Here is a 23,329-nt window from a genome sequence, read left to right as displayed (position 1 = left end):
AAGGGAAGAGGGAAGGGAAGAGGGAAGGGAAGGGAAGGGAAGAGGGAAGGGAAGGGAAGGGAAGAGGGAAGGGAAGAGGGAAGGGAAGGGAAGGGAAGGGAAGGGAAGAGGGAAGGGAAGGGAACAGGGAAGGGAAGAGGGAAGGGAAGGGAAGGGAAGAGGGAAGGGAAGGGAAGGGAAGGGAAGGGAAGGGAAGAGGGAAGGGAAGAGGGAAGGGAAGGGAAGGGAAGGGAAGGGAAGGGAAGGGAAGGGAACAGGGAAGGGAAGGGAAGGGAAGGGAAGAGGGAAGGGAAGGGGAAAGGAAAGGAAAGGAAAAGACTTTAATGGATCCATGAAACCATCGATATAGCTACTTCCTCCACCAAATTGTGCCAAATCCAATCTCGTTATGCTTCTCAATCTGACCAGCATCTGTTATGTTTATGCTGAGTTCTGTGGGACATATAGGACTGAGCATTATGAGGATAATTGTAATAGATTTCTTGCATTGTAGTGCTATTCATGACTGATATCCTATTCACTGTCCCTTTTTTCTTCAAGAGTTCTATAACTGGTTCATTGGGAACCAAGTGTGACAAAAACAAACCCTGAGGAAAATGTATATCGGCTCCTTAAGGTCAGGGACTGCCGAGATTTTGTTGGCTTTTTTGTCTTTGCCTTGGTATCTCTAGTGCCTAACCCAGGGCCTTACATGTGGTATGTGCTTATTAAATGTTTGTTGAATTGAATTGAGCTGATGTTTAGGAGGGCAAATAAGCATGGGTAGGACAAGAAATTGAACTGACAACTCTTCCTCTGTCCATTCCCACAGTGGTAGATGAAATCAATTAACCAATCTATCAATCAACAGGTAGGCGCAGCCAGGTCCTGAAGGGTATCCACTGCCATCCTCTTTTTAGAAATAATTATGCACTTTGTATTTTTTTAAATGGGAAGGGGAGTAAGAGGGGATAATAATCTATATAGCACCTACTATGTTCCAGGCATTGTGCTAGATGATTTTTAGTTATAATTTATTTTGATCCTCACTACCACCCTGGGAGATAGATGAAGATAGATGCTGTTAATTATCCCTATTTTATAGATGAAGAAAATTAAGCATTTGGAGGATAAGTGATATGCTAGAGTTACAGAACTATTAAATGTGTGAATCTGGATTTGAACTCAGTTCTTTCCAGCTCCAGGCCCAGAACTCTCTATCTATTGTGCCAACTAGATGTGTATTATGCAGGACTCTAGGCTCATTATATACAAGTCACTTTGGGCAGGTTTGCAAGTTTATAATAAGGTAAGATTCCCTTCAGTAGTTGGTGCTCTTCCACTGCCAAATTATTTTGCATTTATTTTTAAGTCTATTTTGCATTTACTTTTACTTGAGTAGAATATAAGCTCCCTGAGCATAGAAATGACTTTGTCTTTATATCCCCATCACCTAGTACAGTAGCACATGTGCTTAATAAATAAAATGAATTAGGAATTTCACTAGAGAGTCTATATGCTTTGTAGTCCTCAATAAATTCTCTGTTCTCTCTCTCTCTCTCTCTCTCTCTCTCTCTCTCTCTCTCTCTCTCTCTCTCTCTCTCTCTCTCTCTCTCTCTCTCTTTCACACACACACACACACACACGTTTATTCAGTAGAATACTGCCTGCCAGCCTATCAGTGACCATTACTAAAAAGATACCTAGATGAAAAGGATATTGGTGCTTCATAGATTAAGGTGTTTCAGCCTAGGTAACAGAGGAGATGGATGCCAGGCAGTCTCATTAACACAGGGTAATGAAAACAAATAAGGTTCACAAACAGAGCTCATGGAAAATAATGTCACTTGCCTACAAATTCTGGCTGTTGTGCAGAATGTAACTCTTTACTCTGCCCTAGTCTTCCAGTAAATAGTGCCTACCAGTATCTTTTGCAGTTCTCAGCTTAATGGATCCCAGTGAGTTACTTGGTAAAGTCTTCCCTTAGAAGCCTATTACATAGCAGCTGGGTATACTCCAGTGTCTTTGTCTTGACAGGAGACACTTGGGCTCCCTATACCCTACTCTCCTGCAGTGTCAAACAAGGGACCCTTACACTTGGACTTCTCCCTTACAATAGAGTTTATTCTGAACTCAGATTTCAAAGAAAGCAGAAATGCACTGCTCTTTCATATTTTCAAGCAGGTCTTGATCCCAAGCACCAAATTGGGTTGGTTGACTTGCATAGTTTGTTGTCTTTTACCCAGTACTCACATGGTGTCCCCTTTTCCATCTCCCTTCAAGAAGCTTCCTACTATGTCACAAGAAGCAAGGTAGAGTTCCCACTTCTCCCAACTGTCTCTCATACTCATGATTCATTCTGGGTTCAATTAGGTGAGTCAATTCAAATTATTAAGGACAACTTTCCAAAATGTTAAAGGAGTTCCAAGGGGCTAAAATGGAAGGTCAGAAAGCCATGACCTGGGAAGAATAAAAAATTTTAGTCTATACTACATCAGTATTGAATGAGGCACAAAAGAGAGAAATATATGGTTACCAAAAATGCTCATTATTTACATGAAGGATATTCAGTAAAGAGTCTGAACAGAAAAAGAGAGGGGACATCCTGTAGACATAACCAGTTTGTGGTGACACTCTGTTTATTACATCAAGTCCTAGAAGACCATAGGATAACTCCTCAGTGAGATCTATGGTCATTAAAAAGAAAACTGTCTTACAATCTACACAGAAAAAGTCCAACTCTTTTGAACTAAGTGCCAAAACCCCATCATTTAAACATCTGTATTCTCCTGGAAGATTGGTAGAATGGTAGAATGGATAGAGAATTAACTCTGGAGTCAGGAAGACTTCAGTTCATATCTCACCTCTGACATTAACTGTCCAGATAAAATTGGACAAGTCGCTCAAACTATTCTCTAAGATCACAAATTACAAAATACTGGTTAGCATTAATTAAAGGTAAATTTTTTAACCAGCTCCCTACACAAATGAAATCATAGATCTAGACCAAAAAAAATATTCTTTTGGCAACTTTTTGTGGCTACTAGTCAATGGAACTCCATGATTAAGCAAAATTGTGGGTGCCACAAAGGGTTAATGGAAAGATACATATGGTGGACATGAGAAGGCTGTTTTAAAAGGATGATTGTCACATAAGAAGTAACATAAGGAAATGCATTTTCAGAAAAAAAGAAATTGGTTGGTCACACATCTAGAACATAATACATGTACAACCTGAGTCTAGCATGGTATCCATAAAAGGTTAAAAGACTTAGAGGCCTCCCCTAGATCTTTGGATAAATTCTCTATGAAGAATTTTTGGGAGATTATAGCGGAGAATTGGGGAGGATGATCCATATCCATAGTGGTGGATAGAGTACTCTTATGGGGTCCATTGAGGCTTTTTTATGATTAAATTATATGAAGATTCCATATACATTATTTCCCCAGATTCTCATGGCAACCATGTGAAATATGACATGGTACAAGTATTATTATACCCATTTTATAAATGAGGAAACTAAAACTTAAGTTAAGTGACCAGTAGTTGTAATCTCTTGAGTCTCTTCTCCAAGATCTTATTGTCTAGTCCTTTAATCACTTCAGGGGCTTTTGCAAACACTCTTCAGATTTTCCTCGTATCTTTTTTAAAAGTTTTTGATCAGCTTTGTTTTTAATCTTACCTTCCTTTCCTTCCTAAAAGCTATTCATAAAGAATAACAAAGTATGGGAGTATGGGGTGGGGAGCACTTCAGCACAACTTACCAATGTGTCAGCAGAACCTGATGATATATGTGATGTTCTGCATCCATGGGCCCACATCTGTGCAAATATTCTTGTCTTTTTCAATAGAGAATCCAAGAATGAGCCCTTTTTTCTAATTCATTTCCATATACACAGTATAAGTCTAGCCAGATTTATTCTGTGTATATGGAAATATTACCATATCATTGTCATTGTTACTATAATATAGAAATGTTACCAAAAGATTCTCCCATATTATTCATAGCTGATAATAGTTGATAATAACAGCTAATATATTTACATAATGTCTTAAGGCTAGCAAAATACTTTAAATAAATTATCTCATCCTTCCCTCCCAACAAATCCTCAAGTTAGATGCTATCACTAAATCTCTTTTATTGAGGAGGAAACTTGAAGCTGAAAAAAAGTAAACAACTTTCTTAAGGTCATAGAGTATCTGAGATAGGATTTGAATTTTGACTCCAAATCCAGCAAATTCTCTACCATTTCCCCAGCTGCCTCAGAGGATCATAATGGGACAGGACCTCAGAGATAATCTAATCCAATTTCCTCATTTTACATACGATGAATCTGAGGCTCAGAGAAGTAAAAAATGAATTGTCCAAGGTGACAGTGTAGAATTTGAATATATGCTGAATATTTCCTGCTTTCTCCCCCCAAAAGTTCATGCTTCTATTAAGTTGCATCAGAGCAAAGGTTAAGTAGAGGGTTGAGTTCTAGTTGTATTTGAGGAATGAGAAATGTTACTGACTTTTTTTTTGTCCTTTCCAACATGATGGCCCAAGTCCAATACAACTATCACCCGCCTGGAGTTAGAGGATAATTGGATACTGGAAGAAGGTGCCTTAGCCCTGATGCAGATGCTACATGAGAACTACTATATTCAGGAATTGGTATGCTGTCCTCCTTTCAGTTTCTCCCCTTTGTCAGAACATAAGCAGAGCAGACCACAGTTTACTACCAGCCTCACCACAACCCATCACTGGCTCCTCTCCTTTGGGGGTAATTCAAATTAGGACCTGATATATATCAAAGGAAGTCCATGGGGCTCTTGTCCTGTTTTCCAATGAAATACTCCAACAAACATTTCCTGCCCAGACTTCATAAGTATCTTGATCTTATTGTCCATTTCCTTGTTGAAAAATCTTTCAAAGGCAATGAGAGATAAATCATTTGGAAAAAATTAAAGCATTTTTATTTCTGCAGACCTCTCTTATATTCCATTTCTTTATAGACTTCAGGTTAAAAAAATACCATGATCACCTTCATATGACTGTAGGATTTTAAAGGAAGATCCCTAGAGACCATCTAATCCAATCCCCTCATTTTTGCAGATGATTAAATAGAACTCAGAGAGGTCAAAGGATTGATCAAGGTCATATAGCAAACTCAGAACATAGCTCTTCTGATGCCCTTTTTTTCTATCACATTGCATTTGTTAGTGAAAGTGGCAATCTGCTATATTTTTCTCATAGTTTTTTGTTTTGCTCTTAGAATGTCTCCAACAATCACCTGGGTTCTGGAGGGGCCAAAATTATCACAGATTTTCTCTTAGAAAATACTTCTTCACTCTGGTCAATTCAGCTTGCAGGTGAAGTTCAAGATCGGGGATGGGGGGAGGGAAACAAGAGAGGAGGTTCTTGATTCCTCTGGGCTATGATGTAATGCCAAAGCAATTGGTCAGTAGTTAGTCACCAAGCATTTATTAAGAAACTTCTATGTGCTAAAGTCTTTTCTAAGTGCTGCAAATACAAGTAGAACAAGAAAGACAGTCCCTGCCATAAAGATGCTTACCTCCTAATGGGGGGAAATATCACATAAAAAAATTAAAAAGATAAGTGACTTGGTAACCCCCTTCCTCCTCCCATACCCATCAATATATCCATCAATGTCAGGAAAAAGAATCAAACACTGTTTGGATCCTAGAGACAAACTTAACGGTTGAATTACTTCACACCAATGAAGTGTTAGGTAGAAAGAGCTAAGGATGGAGCACGTTTCAGTGGTTGTAGGTTGGACCCAGATGTGGATCTAATGCTGCCATTTTGAATGAATAGTGTGTGGGAGGGAGAGAGACAGAGAGAGAGACAGAGAGAGAGAGAGAGAGAGAGAGAGAGCGCTAGCTCCCAGAATAACCCAAGTAGGGACAGTAGGGATAGAGAGAAAAAAACAATGATGGTGTTGGAGAAAGGGAGAGGTCTAGAGATGTTGGAAAGGGAGACAAAAAAAAAAGAATGAGGGAATTTAGAGACCTGATGAATTCCATCAATGCAACTTCTTCATTGCAGGGAATAACTTCAAAGATGATACAGCCGAGATGTTCCGCAATGCACTTGTGGTAAGAAATGAGGAAGCTCCTCAAGCATATTCTCCCTTCTGTCTCCTCTCCTACACCTGAGAAACACCCCACCACCTGTCTCCACTCCATTGCTGCCTGGGAAGCAGCGTAGCATAGAGGGATGAGCACTGGTTTTGGAGGGAAAGACAAGTTCCAATTTTAGCTCTAGTACTTATTAGTTAATCCCATCTTTCTTTGGAACTCTCCTACATACTTAGCAGCTTCTAATACTATTGTATTTATTTGTGTATATGTCTGATCACTCTATTACACTATGATGTTCTGAGAGCAAAGAACATATCTTGCTTATCTTTCTCTCTCCCTTAGCACATTGTACAGTGCATCCATTGTGCATGCTACTCACTTATTGAGTGTTGGTTGAATCAATGAATGGATGAATGGATGAATTTTATTCAACCAGTGTTTATTTATACTAATCTATGGAAGGCAAATTATTAATATCATTGGTAGGGCTGTGTAACTACAAAGCAAGAGAGTAAGTCCCAAGCCAGTTGAATTTAGTTCTTCTACTTCGCATCATTCATTAAAAAAGAATGGCCAATTTCACAACGTGACTAATATAGAATGTATTTTGCATGACTACACATGCATAACCTATGTCAAATTATTTACCTTATCAATGACAAGAGCAGGTGAGGGAAAGTAGAAGAGATTTTGGAATTCAAAATATTAAGAAATGAATGTTAGCATTGTTTTTATATATGTTCTTGGGGGAAGAAATAAGATAGTTTTTTTTTAAAGAAATAACCAAGATCTGAGATCACTCTGTAACTTTCCCTCTCTTTTTCCTTAAGTAGATTAAAAAATAAAAGTAGCCAAAAATTAAAAGAAAAAAGAAAGTAAAAAAGAAAATTGAAAAAACCTACTGTTCACTGTTTCTTTCCCTAGTCTAATTACCGAATCAAGGAACTGGACCTTAGCCACAATTCATTTTCTGAAAAAGGAGGAGAGCAGTTGGGATATATGCTGGGTAATATCATTATACAGAGCATGGTAACTGGGAAATGTGATACTGTTGGATATGTTTCATGCTAAAATATTTTCTTATTCTCAGTCCTCAATGAAGGACTTCAGATATTGAACCTCAGCTGGAATCAACTGCACTCAAGGGGAGCTGTGGCAGTGTGTTATAGTCTCCGGGTAAGGTTCTCTTCTGAATGGTGATGAGAAGGGTTCTAGGAAGGTCCCAGTGCATCTCCCAGTCCTGTATCATTATCATCATCATCATCACTTTCTTTGTTCTTCTCAGGTACCTGAGACTGGACAGCTGTCATGATTCTGTTGCACTCTCATCCTTAGAGTAAGGAATAATGTCCCCTAGTTGTAAGAGAAGCATAGCTTCCATATAATCTAAATGAATGTTCACTGTAGACCACTCACTGATCATGTTAACTGTCTAGACTCTGGTGCAGTAAGTAAACAGACACACAAAGTATTCTGGGGGGGGTAAATCCATAAGCCCCTGACTCCCTTGGTTCCTTCTACTGGAAATCAGTACATCAATTTAGCACTGATTGAAAAAGCAGGAACTTTCCCCCTTTAGTTCTAACATGCTACAATGCTCTGTGTCCCTAAAAAATTGTAATAGTTCATTTTCTCATACAATGGGAAAACACTGAATCAAGCCTCCCTGTTAAATATATATTTACAATTGAACTCTCTAAGTGCAGAAATCCTGTGGCACTCTCTAAAGGCAAACTGCCATATCTATTCTCTTCCCATCTCTGTTGTTCCAATTCATTGCTTTGCTTGGTGAGCTAACAGTCTCTATCAACATGCCGTTTCTCAGATAGTAAGCAGATAAATAGCAAGTACATTTGTCATTTAGTTTAAGTCCTCATATATTAGAAATACATCCCTGACATAGAGAAACTCACCCTGGCGGAGGCTCAGGCAGTGATGCTGAGTTAGTCTCAGAAAAGCAATTCACAGCAACCACAAGGGATTGACTAAGCTTACAGCTAAGAGACCAGACACTTTAAAGCTGGACACAAGAAGGATTTATCTAGAAAAGACAAATTCTTCCTGTTTCTGTCCCTCTGAGATGTTATTGAAGTGGGATAGGTGGTTACAGAGAATGGAATCATCCACTGATGTGTTATATACAACCCTTATTCCTATGCTATTCTGTACTTTCCCTGGAGGTCAATGTTACACTGAAGACTTTGGACCTTTCTTGGAATGGCTTTGGTAATGAAGGGGCTCAGGTCCTGGGGGAAGTACTCAAAATCAACTCTACTTTATCCTATCTGGATATCAGCAGCAACCACCTGAACAATGATGGGGCCAACAGTCTGAGCAATGGACTGGAACTCAATGAAACCCTCAGAATTTTAAAGGTAAAGTTTTTTGAACTAGACTTACACAAATAAGTTGAATCTGAGGTCATTAACTAAAAGCCAGTGATATCTATGATATCACTTCAGGAAAGTCAAGATTAAACATGCTTCATTATCCTTGGAGGAAAGCTATGAGGAGGAATGTTTGTACATGGGGTAAATGCCACCAGTCACATCCAGGACAAGCAGCAGGAATTGGAGGGGAGAAAGAGCAAACAAGACAGAAACCTTGAAACACAGGTTGAAAGTTTCTATGAGAGAAATCAGTCCTAGGAAAAGAGGAAAGAACTAAATCCAGCATACAACCTGATACTTCCTATTAGTGAATAAAAGGCTAGACGAAGTCAGGACAACAGATTTCAAATTTTGCCTCAAATAAATTGCTAGTTGCTTGACTTAGGCAAATCACCTCTTAGCCTGTTTTCTCATCTGCAAAATAAAAATAATATCATCTCCTTCTCATGGTTGTTGTGAGGAACAAATAAAATAACAAATGTAAATAACTCTGTGAAACTAAAATTGGTGGATTAATGGTAGCTATCACTATTTTAACTAGCTTTTCTTGTAATGTAGGTGCTAAGTGAACTTTGCTATATCTATGATGCTTTTGGGCTGCAAGTCTTACTAAGTCTGGCACCCCGAGGCAAACTCTTAACCACCCCATCCTAGTGGTGTGCAGCTGAAGAGCTTGCCTTTGTTACTGCAGAGAAGCATGTGCCAACTACCCTGTGGGCAGGTGCTCAGAATTGCAGCCTGAAGGATATAATTACAGACACATGTTAAAAGCTGAGAAAGCTATCACTGCCAGGGAATGTTAAACTGGCCGCATTGTTTCTAGACTTGCCCGAGCAGTTACAGCATTACCAGGATGAATTTTGTGCTTCATAGGTTAAGATGGAGCTAGGAATCAATGCACTGGTTAACAGGAGAACTCTTCTGTGAATTTTGTGTGGCTCCTTGTTTTTGATCCAACTACAAAGATGGAAAGTTTTGCCTGTGGGATTTCCATAATTTCCCAGAGAGTAAAGAAGTCTAAGGAGCCTCTCCTTATTTATTCCTGGGATCATTACAGGAAGGAGCTAAGGACTTGGTCTAGTCAGACATGCCATTGTGAGAACAACACGCCAATGAGGAAATTCAACCCCAGCCCTTCCTGGCTGATCTTACCTGAATGCCATCTGAGGTGGCTCCTGTCACTCATTAGAGACCAGTAGCAAGATAAAGAGCTCAGGCTCAAGTTTTTAAATTTGGTACTGGGCTCTTATTGGGATGGGTGTGAATGCTTCTTTGCTTTAGACCAAAAAATATCATCTGTACAGCTTGTGTTTTGTATTTAATTCATAATGCGTGAGTTTTTTCTGACTGCTAGAAAGATATGAAAGGGAAGGGAGGGGAGGAAAAAGAAGGATGGGATTCCTTAGTGTCTTTGTAGAAAGAGAATAGAAGATAGAATTTAATAGATTAGAAAATTTCTATCAGACTGACTGGGTGGTCAGGATAGACATGGGGCTGGAAGAGTAACCCAAATGGAATAATTTTACTTGAGCTAAGGCATGAAAACTGAATCAATGGACAGATGAGAGTTATTTTACCTGCATGAACAAGTTAAGATATGATGTCACTGGTCCTCTTTGAGAGTGAAGAATAAATAACCCATGCCCAGAACATAACAAGTTCTACCTTGAGCATGAACAGAGTAGAATCAAGAAAGGAGAGGGAAATAGAAGGGAAAGGAAGGAAGAGGAGAGCAGGAGAGAAGAGATAATGTACTTACCCCAAAATGGGATGCCCATAGAACTTGCACTTTCCCTCTGTTTGGGTGTCTGTGCTCTCATACACTCCCTTTTTCTGCTGGCTTACTCACCAAAATCTAACTTCCCATTGATAAGTTTGAGATATTCCTATACAGGGATGGGAATGGTCACATCTCACCTATATTTCTACAATTCAAGGTCGTGGGGATAACCCTTTCAGGGTCCAGGAGATAGCCGTCACATAAGAAAGGTACATTCATAGGACTCTACACTGTAAATCCTAAGCCCCCCACAGGTGTGGTTCTTATTCATACAAAACCATTGATTCAAAAATAAATAATTTATTAAGGCAAGAGGGGGAATAAGCATAACCTTTATTCAAGAAAAAGGCCAAAGGCTCTCAGAAAAACAACTGCAGAAGCTGTGTATCAGTTCAATTCTTGTTACTTTCTATATTTTCAGTGTCTTCTTTTCCAAATTCCTTCTGTGATGTTTTTCATTTTCTGTCTTCATCTGGTAATTTCTTGCCTCTTCCCCCATAATTTCTAATAACTGATAAGCAGTGACCCATCTCTAACTTATGATATGAAACTCATCTTTCTGCTACACTTGCCTCCAACAACATTTATTTATCTATATAATTCATGCTAAAGTAGTCCCTAGGATCTCTAATTTCTCAGTTATAGCCTTTAAAACTTTGAAAATAGTTTATATGTAAATGAGCCAATGGAAGTGCAGTAGATGAAGTCAGGAGAATTCATCTTCATGAAATCAAATGTAGCATCAGACACTTATTAGCTTTGTAACCCTGAGCAAGTCACTTAACCCTGTTTGCCTCAGTTTCCCCACCTATAAAGTGAACTAGAGCAGGAAATGACAAATAACTCTAGTATTTTTTGCCAAGAAAACCTCAAAGGGGGTCATAAAGAGTCAGACATAATTGAAATTACTCAATAACAACAACAATTGAGCCAATGGACCACAATACCTTGCAGCCATCTTTAACCCATTCAATGCTCTGTCTTCAAAGAAGTCCTCTAAGAGCATTTAATTGAAAATATTTTCTCTCAGGTCTTCAGAACACTCCATTTCTCCTCAAGCATTTTTGTTAAAAGTACTATATCTATTCAACTTCTCAAGCTGATTTTTTATCAATATTCCCTTCCAAATGCTGTTGCTTCTTTCAACAGCCAAAATATCCATATATAAAAAAGAGTTTCATGCTGATGAAAAAGTAGAAACCACAGACCAACCCAAGCAATCTTGGCCCTGAAAAGACATTCATAGATAGCTAAGGAGACTAAATTAGTGTAAAATCAATTTTTCAGCATTTTTTCCCTTTATGCACTCTAAATTCAGTCAAACTGGACTACTAGTTGCTCCCCATCTTCATCTTGCCCTCTGCTAAGTCTTTGCATAAGGCCCTCTATCTTATGTCTGATACTCAAACACTTTTCATCTCAGTCTTTTGAAAAACCTTTCCTTTAAGATCTATTTTAAGGGCCACCTCCTACATTAAGTCTTCAATGGTTCCTCCAGCATGAGAATATTCTTTGCTCAATCTCTCATGATTCTGTTTGATATTTCTTTTTAATTTTCTCATTCTAAACTGTATTCTATTTTAATAAAACTGAATTTTGTTAAATTCTTTCTCAAGAATTGAATGATAAATCTTTACCTAACTTCAGCCTTTTCCTATTTCATTTCTTCTGCAGATGTCCCAAAATCCTGTGACTCTAGAGGGTGCATTGGCAATTGTTTTGTCTGTCAAGAGGAACCCCAAAAGCAGGTTGGAGGAGATCGACATCTCAGTAGGTTGACCCCACCAGCCTAGGCTAACATACTGACAGAGTAGGCAATTACTTATATAATGGGATTTAAGGAGCACTACAGGACTGCCCCCTTTTATTTCAGGTGTATCATCTTAATGTGCCCTATGCCAATCTAGTAAAGTAAGCGAAGTAGCTATCAATATTGACAGATAAGGTAAAGGGCTACCTAGAGGGGTTAACAGATTTGCTCAAAGTCCCATGATTTGCTAGTATGAACTCAGATCTGTAGACACTTGAACTGGTACTCCAACCTGACTGGATTTAAAAATCACTATGCATTTGGGATTTCATTAGCATGGAGAGGATCACACAGCCAGCACATGCGAGACGTGGAATCTGAACCCAGATCCCATGACTCTAAAGATAGCCCTTTACCTCATCATATTACCTGTGATCCATAAATTTGGACTTCCCTCCAGCAATGCAGATTGCAACCCATCCATATCTTCCCAGATGGAGTATAGCCTCCAATAGGTTTGCCAGAGAGGAGCTAATCAATGCTAGAGGCCTTCCTTCCTTACTCCAAACATCCAGAAGATGCCATTCATCATTATCCCTTGTTCTCAATACACATTTTTTTTATCATACACATTTTCCAGATTACATCTTTTACTCTTGTTCTTAATTAAAGTTCCTCATCGGTTGTGTTGCCAGGTGCTCACACTCACAGTTTAACAGTCTTAGAGTCCAAGTTCACATTGATCATGCAGAGTAGTTAGGTAATACAATGAAAAGCTCATCAGACGGGGAGTCAGGAAAACTTGAGCTCAAATCTGGCCTCAGACACTTGTTAGAAGTTTGACATTGGGCAAGTCAATAAACCTCTGTTGCCACAGTTTCTTCCACTGTCAAATGAAGATAATAATAGCACCTACTTCATGAGTAATTGTGAGGATAAAATTAGATAACATTTTAAATGTGTAGCACAGCAGCTGGACGACATAGCAGATGCTACAGAAATGTTTATTCCCTTCCCATATGTCCCTTGGACTCAAGTTTTTGCATCCCATGAATGAATAAGTAAAAAAGCATTCACTAAGCTCCTACTATCAACCTAGGCACTAGGAATACAAATACAAATGTGAGACAGTGCCTATTCTCAAGAAGCTTACATTCTACGATAGATTAATAGATTGATAAATAGATAGCTGGAGATGTACATATTAACATATGCATATACATATATGTATACATATATATGTGTTTACAGACATGGGTACACAGGTATGTGTATAACAGTGGGGTCCCAGGGGAAAGAGTTTAGGCCTGGGAAATCAGAGGGATTCTGAGTGGAAGTATGGGGCAGTCAGTTGTCACACTCTTTTTAATACCAATGGTAGTGCATCCAACTTGGTAGTATCTGCCAGAGTTTATGACAATTAAGAACTCCAAGTATTTCTAGATAATACTAATAAATCCTTCCAGGAAGAGAGAGAAAGAAAAATTAGATCTAAAATAACTGTAGACAATACAAAATATTTTGGAGTCTACCTGCCAAGACAAATTCAGGAGCTATATGAACATAATTACAAAACAAACAGCCATATCTAAATAAAGGGGAAAATATCAATTCTACCTGAATTAATTTACTTGATTTACCATTCAAAGTTCCAAAAAAAGTATAGAGCTAGCAAAAAGAATAACAAAATTTATCTAGAAGACAAAAAGGTCAAGAATATCAAGAGAATTAATAGAATAAATTCAAAGGAAGGTGGTCTAGCCACACCAGATCAAAAATTATTTTATAAAGCAGCAATCATCAAAACTATTTGGTACTAGGCTAGGAACTAGAGTAGTGCATCAATGGAATATCACAAGACACAGTAGTAAATGACTATTCTACTAAACCCAAAGACTTCGGCTTATGGCATAAGAAACTCACTATTTGATTTAAAAAAAAAAAAACTCCTGGGAATACTGGAAACCAGTATGAGAGAAACTAGGCATAGACCAACAATCCACATTTTATACCAAGAGAAGGTCAAAATGAGTTCATGATTTATACATAAATGGTAATACCACAAGCAAAGTAGAAGAGCAAGAATATGGATCTATGTTAGATCTATGACAAAGGGAAGAACTTATAACCAAACAGGAGATGAAGAACTTTATGAAATGCAAAGTGGACAATTCTAATTACATTAAATTTAAAAGGATTTGCACAAACAAGACTAACACAACCAAGATTACAAGAAAAGCAGAATGCTAGGAAACAATTTTTATAGGCATTGTATCTGATAAATACAATTCTCAAATATAGAGAAAACAGTCAAATTTATAAGAATAAATTCGTTCCACAATTGATAAATGGTCAAAAGATATGAACAAGCAATTTTCATATAAAGAAATTAAAGTGATCTATAGTTATATGAAAAAAATGCTCTAAATCACTATTGATTAGAGAAATTCAAATCAAAACAACTCTGAGGTACCACATCAGACCTATCAAATTGACTAATATGACAGGAAAGGAAAATTATAAATGTCAAAGAGGATGTGGGAAAATTGGAATACTAACTAACTAACTAACAATGCATTATTGCTGGAGTTGTGAACTAAAAAAAAATCATTCTGGAGAGCAATTAGGAACTATGCCCAAAAGACAATCAAATTGTGCATGCCTTTTGATCTAGGAATATACTACTAGGGCTGTATCCCAAAGAGATCATAAAGAAAGGAAAAGGACCCATATGTACACAGAATATTTATAGCAGATTTTTTTCTAGTGGAAAAGAATTGAAAATTGGGAGAATGCCCACCCAACTGGGGAATAACTGAAGAAATTGTGATATATGAGTGTAGTGGAATACTATTGTACTATAAGAAATGATAGACAGGTGGATTTCAGAAAAACCTGGACTTACATGAACTGATGTTGAGTAATGTGAACAGAACCAGAAGAATATTGTACACAATAACAGCAGTATTGTGTGATGATCAACTATGAATGACTTAGCTCTTCTCAGCAATACAATGATTCAAGGGTTCCAGAAGACTTATGATAGAAAATCCTGTCCACATTCAGAGAAAGAATTATGTAGTCTGAATGCAAATCAACGCATAATGTTTTGTTCTGTTTTTCTTTCTTAAGATTTTTCTTTTTTGTTCTGATTCTTCTTTCACAACATGACTAATGTGGAAATGTCTTTAGCATGATTGTGCATGTATAACCTGTGTCAGATTGCTTGCTGTCTTGGGAGGGAGGAAGAGAAAGGAAGGAGGAAAAAATTTGCAATTCAAAATCTTTTAAAAATCAATGTTGAAAACTATCTTTACATGTAATTGGAAAAAATCAAATACTACTAAATGGGGAAAAAAGGACTGCATGTCACCTTCATGCCATACTGAAACTGAGGAAGAGAGCATGACCTTGAATGCTACAAGTTCTTGTATGTTTGCTAAAACATCATTCTCAAGACATCACTTCTTATGTGATATATATGTACACAAGATTTAAGAGATAGGATTATAGTACAATACAGTATCATATCATTGTGGTGGCAACTGGTAGTATAAATAATGTGTTTCTGTATAGGATACTAATAGAATACCAAACCAATGATCAAAGTTAGGAAGAGGGCCTATATCTAGACCAGAGCTTCTTAGCCTTTTTTTGCCACAGATCCTTTTGGCAGTCTAGTGAAATCTATGAAACTTCTCAGATTTATGTTTTTAAATGTATATAGTAAAATGCATAGGATTACAAAAAGAAACTAAAAGTTGGTAAAAATAAAGATATTTCCCCATCCAGCTTAATGGACTCCTACTTGAGAACTTCTGATCAAAAGATGACAAATCAAAGAAAAATTAACTTTTCCAATCAGCAAAATACAAACTACAATAAGCAACAAGTATTTATTAAATACCTGCTACAAGCAAGACACTAAATTAGGCATTTGTGAGAGAAAAATAAAAGAGAAAAAACACCTCAATAACTCAAGGAGTTTATATTCTCCTGAGACTTTTGTAGTAATTGGTAACTTAGCTCAATTAATCAAACATTTATTATATGCTGAGCTATGTGCTATGGACTGGGGTTTTAAAGACTAAAATTAAATAATCTCTCTTCAATCAGCTTACATTATATTGGAGCTGAACTTTAAAGAAAAGCTAAGGATTTTAAGAGTTTAAGGCAAGAGTAGATATACCTAGAAAGGCATAGAAGACATCCTGGATGATGGCAAGGATGGGGAACACCACCTTTTCAATTTGATGAATAGAAGAATGGGTCCATTTGACTGGAATTGAATGTGTATGAAGAAGAGTGATGTAAAGTAAATGTGGAAATGGAAGACTGTAAAGGGCTTTAAATGCCAAGATTGAATTTATTATGAAAAAGAGGAATGAAAATCACTTATTATTTGGAAGAAGAACAAATTCATTATAAGGAAGTAAACTAGTCAGACAAAATAGCATCACCACAGAAAGCAAAAATCAAATAATCCATTGTGAGGCAACTAGATGGCTTAGTGGATAGAGTGCTGAGTGGAAGACTTGATAAGGAAGACTTGAATTCTAATCTGGTCTCAGACACTTACCAGCTGTATAATCTGGGGCAAGTGACTAAATCTCTGTTATAAATTATAAAGCGAGAAGAAGAATAATACCTACCTCAAAGGGTTATTGTGAATATTTAAAATGATCATATTTGTATGGTGCTTTGCAAACTTTAAAGAGCAATAGAAATTCTAGAAATTATTATTAATGTTAGCTACTATTTAAATATTGATTGTGGTTAAATAAAGGGAAAAGGAGAGGGACTAAACCTATGATTTCATTGGTGCATGGAATTCTAGAGTAAAGAAATAACTTCTGCCAATGCAATTCTAACCATTCTCTGCCTCTTGGAGATAAGGAGAGAGTTGTCCATGTATTTAGTGTTTAAGTGACTTGCCCAAAATGACATAGTCAGTATGTGTCAGAAGCAGAATTTGAAGCCAGGATTTCTTGAATTTAGAGCCAGCCCTCTGTCCACTACAGGCAGAATGGGCCTTTCACAAAAGGAAAAAAAAAAAGATGCACAAATGCAGGAAGGAGGTAGCAAATATATAATAGAATGGGACAGATAAAGGAATAATTCCTTTATGTTGTTATAGATTTCTATGTTAAAGATATTTTATAGCTTTTTATAAGTATAAATTAAATTAGTTTTATATTGTTTCAAGTTAAGTCCCTCATCCCACATCTCTAATCAGTTGCCAAATTTTGTAGTTTCTACACAGCATTTTTCCCATTAATCTCCTTTGCAATCATATAGTCACTATCCTTGCGATTTTATCACTTTTCATATGGACATATTTATAGTGTCCTCTGATTTGGGCTTCCTAACTCAAAGTTTTCCCCACTCTCCACATATTTGTCAAAATTATTTTCATAATGCACAGGTCTAACTATGTTGTTCTCCTCCAAGAGCTCCCTATTGTCTTTAAGATCAGATAGACATTCCTGTTTGACATTTAAAGATCTTTGTAGTCAGGCCCTAACCTATCTGACCAAATTTATTAGACTTATTACCTTTGCCATGGACTGTAGTCCAACCAAATAGATTTTTTTTACTATTCTTCATACTCCACTTATACTAATTCTCTCTCACATACTCTATTTTCCATTTCCATGTCTTTGCCCTGCTTGTCACCTATGCTTCTTTAGAATTTTTTCTCTCCTCACCTCTGTCACTTAAAAACTCTGATCTCTTTCAAGTCTCAGGGCCACCTTTTAAATGAAGACTTTCCTTATTCCCCCAGCTGCAAGTCTCCTTTTCCCCAAAATCACCTTTCATCTATTTTGTATGTACCTATACACGTACATGTAGTCTCTCTTAGAATGAAATATTCTCAAAGTTAAGGATTATTTCATTTTTATTTTTGTAGTCTTGTGCCTACCTGAGTTATGGCTAACCATATATTTAATAAATGCTTCTTCATTTAAGTCAAATACACACACACACACACGCACACACACAAACAATGCACATACAAACAAAAGAGAGAAAGGATTCCTATAGTACTTTTCTGTGATCTATGTCCCCTCTCTTTTCCCTTCTCCATCAGAATGTGCTGGTGACTGAAGGATTTGTGAAACAACTAAATGGTGTCTTTGCTGTCCATCCTGAACTAGATGTGCTGTATGGTGACGTGATAGGCACTATCAGCAAGAAAGTCATATTACCATCTGCGTTAAAGTTGATCAGGGTAAGTTTGTCTTTCTCTTTTTCTTGTCTACTGGGACCCCTGGCAAAAGAAAAAATCTTGCTTTCAAACCCAATTCAGCTTCTTAGGACATACTAAGGTTGTACCTCTATTCTATGAAATTATTTTTACAGGGCCTCACCATTCCCAGTAAAAGAGAAAAAACTTGGAATTACTTTAGAAAGTCTTGAATAAGTTAAAGATAGTGTGCTTATCATAGCCTATGCTGGCAAGTGTTACCTCTTCAATTCAATTTAATTTAACTAAACAAACATATATATTAAATGGCTTCTATATGCAAGATATTTTGTTATGCAATAGGGATAGTTACATACATCTTTGATCTCATTATTATGAATATTCTGTTCAGAGATGCAAGTGCAACCCTTCATGCCCAACCTTCCCTATTTTCTCTGGGGTTTTTAATTCAATTATATCTGAACTATAGTCCTTTCATCTTCCCCCATCCACCCACTCATTTAGTAAATTAGAAAAACAAAATCCATTGCAAATATATAGTTTCAAGTAAAGCAAAAATCTGAATTAGCCTTGTCCAAAAAACTAAACAGAAAATGTGTTTTAATATACATTCTGAGTCTCTAACTAAACGAGTTCTTTAACTGGAAATGGATAGTATATTTTCTAATTGGTCCTTTGGAATTATGGCTGATTATTGTGTTAATATGTGTTCCTACTTCTTTCAGAGTCGTTATCTTTATAATATTGTTGTTATTATTGTATAAATTATTCTCTTAATTCTGCTTTCTTCACTTTGCATCAGTTCATACAATTCTTCCTAGGTTTTTTTTTTCTGAAACTCTTTCCCTTGAATTCTTACAACATAATTAGCATTCCTGTTCATTAATATGCCATCCTTTGTTCAGCCATTCTCAAATTGATGCAAACTCCCTCAGTTTATAATTCTTTGCTACCGTGAAAAGTACAGCTTTTAATATTTTTGTGCTCATGAATCCTTTTCCTCTTTCTTTGATCTCTTTGGGTATAAAGCTTTGGGTATTATTGGCTCAAAGGATATATGCAGTTTTGTAGCTTTGTGGATATAGGTCCAAATTGCTTTCCAGAATACTGGGACAATTCACAGCTCCACTAACAGAGTGTTTATTAATATACCTAGTGTCCCACAGTTCCTCCTGAATTTTTCATTTTCCTTTTTTTCCCCCAGATTTTGCCAATCAGATGCAAGATGACACATCAGAATTTTTTAATTTACATTTTTCTAACTTTTAGTGATTTGGAGCATTTTTTCATATGGCAATGGATAGCTTGGATTTGTTCTCCTGAAACTTGATATGAATCAGTTCCTAATATATTTTGTAAATGTAATTTTTTATCAGAGAAACTTGCTGCAAAGATTTACCTCCCCAACTTCCTGATTCTCTTCTAATGTTGGATGCATTGATTTTGTTTTATGTAAACTTTTACATTTTGCATAACCAAAATTGTCTACTTTTCTTCTTGTGAATCTCTTTAACAGATAAGATAGTTTAATTTCTTGTATACATTTCTAATTTTTTCATGCTGTCACATGTAACCATTTGAAACTCATCTTAGTAAATCATGTGAGATGTTGGTCTATATATAATTTCTGCCAGGCTACTTTGAAGTTTTTCCAATAGTTTTTGCTGAATAGTAGGTTCATATACCAATAGTTTAAATTTATCAAACACTAGGCTATTGTGCATGTTTGCTTCTATATATAAGTAATACAATCCCCTAATCAGCCTCTCTATTTCTTCCAACTAGCAAATTGCTTTGATAAATACAGCTTTATAGTGTAGTTTAATATCTGAATCTTCTAGGCTCCCTTCCTTCCCAATTTTTAAAAAGTCATTCCTTTGATATTCTTAACTGTTGGTTCCATGAATTTTGCTATTATTTTTACTAGCTTTATGAAACAACACTTCGATAAGTTGAATGATATAGCACTAAATGGATAAAATAACTTAAGTATTATTGGCATTTTATTATATTGCCTCAGTTAACCCATGAGCAATTAATATTTCTCCAATTATTTGGACTGTTTAGAAAAAAATAGAATTGACAAATCCTTAGAAATATTAATGCTGTTGACATAAAATAAACTCCTATAGAGAAAGAGAAATCAAAAAATTTTAAAAGATCCAAAAATCCAAAAATCATTTAAGGTAAACCAAAATGATAATTTTGTCCTTATTGCTTAAACTTAATTCCTTTTTTTATTTCTTATTTTATTGTTATAGTTAATATTCATAGCATAATATTGAATAGCAGTGATGATAATGAACATCCTTGCTTTGTTCCTGAAAAGCTTCTTGCTATTCTTATCACAAATAATGCTAGCTTTTGATTATAGATAGATACTACTTGTTTTTTTAAGAAAGCCACCATTTATTCTTATTATTTCTAGTATTTTAAGAGGAATGGATATTATAATTTACCAAAACCTTTTTCTGAATGTATTATTGTATTAAAATGGTCAACTATGTTTATAATTTTTCTAATCCTGACCTGGTCCTGCAAGTTCTGTACATTGTCTTTGTGATATGTTGCTCCACTATCCTTGCTAATATTTTATTTAAACTTTTGCATGAATATTCTTTAAGAATATTGGTCAATAGTTTTTATTCTTTGTTTCAACTCTCCCTAGTTTGGGTATCAAGACCATATTTGTGTCTCAAAGAGAATGTACTTTTATTTATTTTTTTTCAAACACCTTATATACTATTGGAATAAATTATTCTTTAAATGTTTGATAGAACTCATGTATAAATCTAACTGGTCCAGGATTTTTTTGGGGGGGGGAATTCATTTATAGTTTTTCCTTATTTTCTCCTACTATCACAATGAAGCAGTTGGACTATCTTCATAGTTTTCTTTCTCTCACCACTGTACCAGACTATAAAAGACAATGTTCTTTAACCTATTTCTCCTTCATAATTTCTTATTTGAAATGTTTTGCAGCCTGTTCATACAACCTATTTGTCTTTTGATTGCTCTTTAAGCAATCTTCAGTTTCAGTTCTTCAGAGACTATAATATTCCATGGTTTGCAGCTGTATAATAACAGTAGAAGGATATTGGTATTAAGAGAAGATAGGTCTTTTGTTATGAAGAAATTTTGAGATATTAAAAGAATTTTTTAATTCCCCAGTTGCTTGGAGAAGTGGCATGGTATGGTATTTGAGAAGTTCTCAAATCCCAATTCTAATCATGTAACCCTGGGAAAATCAATCAAAGCTTCTCAGTGACCTTCAGTCTCTCTACTCTGAATTCTGGTGCTTAATGTAGTGAGCAGAACCAAGAGAATGTTGTACATAGTAACAGCAAGATTATGAGATGATCAACTATCATAGACTTGGCTCTTTTAAACAATTCAGTGATTCAAGGTAATTTCAATAGACTTGTGATGGAAAGTGCCATCCACGTCCAGAGAGAGAACTATAGAGACCAAATATGGATCAAAGCATAATATTTTCACCTTTTTGTTGTTTTGTTTTCTTGTTCTTTTTTCTTTCTCATGTTTTTCCCTTTTGATCTGATTTTTTACACAGCATGACAAATATAGAAATATTTAGAAGAATTGGACATGTTTAACCTATATTGGAGTACTTGCTGTTTCGGGGAGGGGAGAGAAAGGAGAAGAGGGAGAAAAAATTTGGAATACAAGGTTTTGCAAAAGTAAATGTTGAAAAATATCTTTGCATGTATTTGGGAAAATAAAATACTATTAAAATAAAAAAGATAAAAGTTTAAAAAAATAAAATGAAAATGATGTAAAAAATAACAGGTGCTTAATGAGTATTTGTAGAAATGGAAAGAATCAATATTAGAATTGTGGGTTTTCTGTCACCTGGTCTATATTTGTTCCTCCAAACCCCAGCATAAACTGATTATTTAGCGCTACTAAACAGGACAGGACTCAGTAAACCTGGACCCATAGTTTCTTTGGCATAAGGATGAAAAAACTCCCTCTACCAATGCAAGTTGGCACTCTGCTATTTGTATCCTTAGAGAACGGCCTGAAGCACTTACAGGTTAAGTGACTTCCCAGAATTATCCACCACTACCTATCCAGCTGTCTTTGCCTCCAAAGCCAGCTCTCTATCTGCTATTCACCACTATAACTCTCTTCCCTAAGCCACAAATAACAATGATCAAGATTATCGAATTACCTAATGAACGTAAGAAGCCTTCTGCTGCATGTACATCAGCTACTTTTAGATTAATAGCAATGAGGACATGATGTAGTTACTGAGAAACAAAGTCATCCTATCTAGAGCTGTCTCCTGTAACTGATTCATCTATATCTGTGCCATAACATCTAGGACTAAACGATGAAAAGCAAACTCAATACTCCAGTAATGTTGAACAGAAGATAGCATAAGATTAGCACTATTACTGCAATAGGAAGCCTTTTCTTCCTGGGAGATTAGGGCAGCTGAAAATGAAAGTAAATGGGCACTGCATAGAAGTAACAATTCTGTTGTGCCGGTGGGTAAGAGTATGTTCTGCTCAATGCAGAGAAACAAAAGCTTCAAATTAAAAGGCAGCTAGAAAAAGAATCCTTAGATTACACATCAAGCTAGAGCTCAACAATACAGGATGCCAAATAATTGATAAAGTTAGAGACTGGCTTGTTTTACATCAGGTTTGAACCTAAGGAATTCCCTTTGTGTGTCAGATGGCAACACCCACTGGCAGTGCCTGGTATTGCTGATCAGTTCTATTAAGCGTGATAAATATAAATCTTCTCATTGTTGAGTTGTTTTTTTCAGTCATATCCAACTCTTTTATAATCCCCTTTGGGGTTTTCTTGGCAAAAATACTGGAGTAGTTTGCCATTTCCTTATCCAATTCATCTCACAATGAGGAAACTGAGGCAAACAGAATTAAGTGACTTTCCCAGGGTCATTTAGCTAGTAAGGTCTGAGGCCAAATTTGAACTCAGGTCTTCCTGACACTAGGTCCAGTGCTCTATCCACTGTGCCACCTCGCTGCCTGGAAAACCTTCTATACTACTACCATTAACCCCCAACTTTTCTGTTTTGAGTCTCAGAATCAAAAACATATCACAGAATTAGGGGTAGAAGTAGGAACTACTATGAACATGTAAA

General features: G+C 36.3%; 2 protein-coding genes across 3 annotated transcripts in view; one reads left to right on the top strand and one right to left on the bottom strand.

Annotated features, from left to right (window-relative positions):
• The window catches only part of ANGEL1 (angel homolog 1), a 114,772-nt gene that overhangs the window by 41,632 nt on the left and 49,811 nt on the right, over window positions 1-23,329 (bottom strand). The window lies entirely within an intron of this gene.
• LRRC74A (leucine rich repeat containing 74A) overlaps window positions 1-23,329 on the top strand; it is a 58,363-nt gene that overhangs the window by 12,752 nt on the left and 22,282 nt on the right. Inside the window, exons 4-11 of the mRNA XM_074289940.1 lie at window positions 4,530-4,637; window positions 5,239-5,335; window positions 6,033-6,082; window positions 6,992-7,073; window positions 7,158-7,243; window positions 8,248-8,442; window positions 11,912-12,007; window positions 18,079-18,219. Coding sequence (XP_074146041.1) covers window positions 4,530-4,637; window positions 5,239-5,335; window positions 6,033-6,082; window positions 6,992-7,073; window positions 7,158-7,243; window positions 8,248-8,442; window positions 11,912-12,007; window positions 18,079-18,219 — 855 coding nt within the window. The remainder of the gene's footprint in view (window positions 1-4,529; window positions 4,638-5,238; window positions 5,336-6,032; window positions 6,083-6,991; window positions 7,074-7,157; window positions 7,244-8,247; window positions 8,443-11,911; window positions 12,008-18,078; window positions 18,220-23,329) is intronic.

Source organism: Sminthopsis crassicaudata, chromosome 2, assembly GCF_048593235.1.
Source record: "Sminthopsis crassicaudata isolate SCR6 chromosome 2, ASM4859323v1, whole genome shotgun sequence".
Classification (NCBI taxonomy): domain Eukaryota; kingdom Metazoa; phylum Chordata; class Mammalia; order Dasyuromorphia; family Dasyuridae; genus Sminthopsis; species Sminthopsis crassicaudata.
The sequence above is the reverse complement of the archived record's forward strand: the minus strand, read 5'-3'. Positions and strand labels throughout refer to the sequence as shown.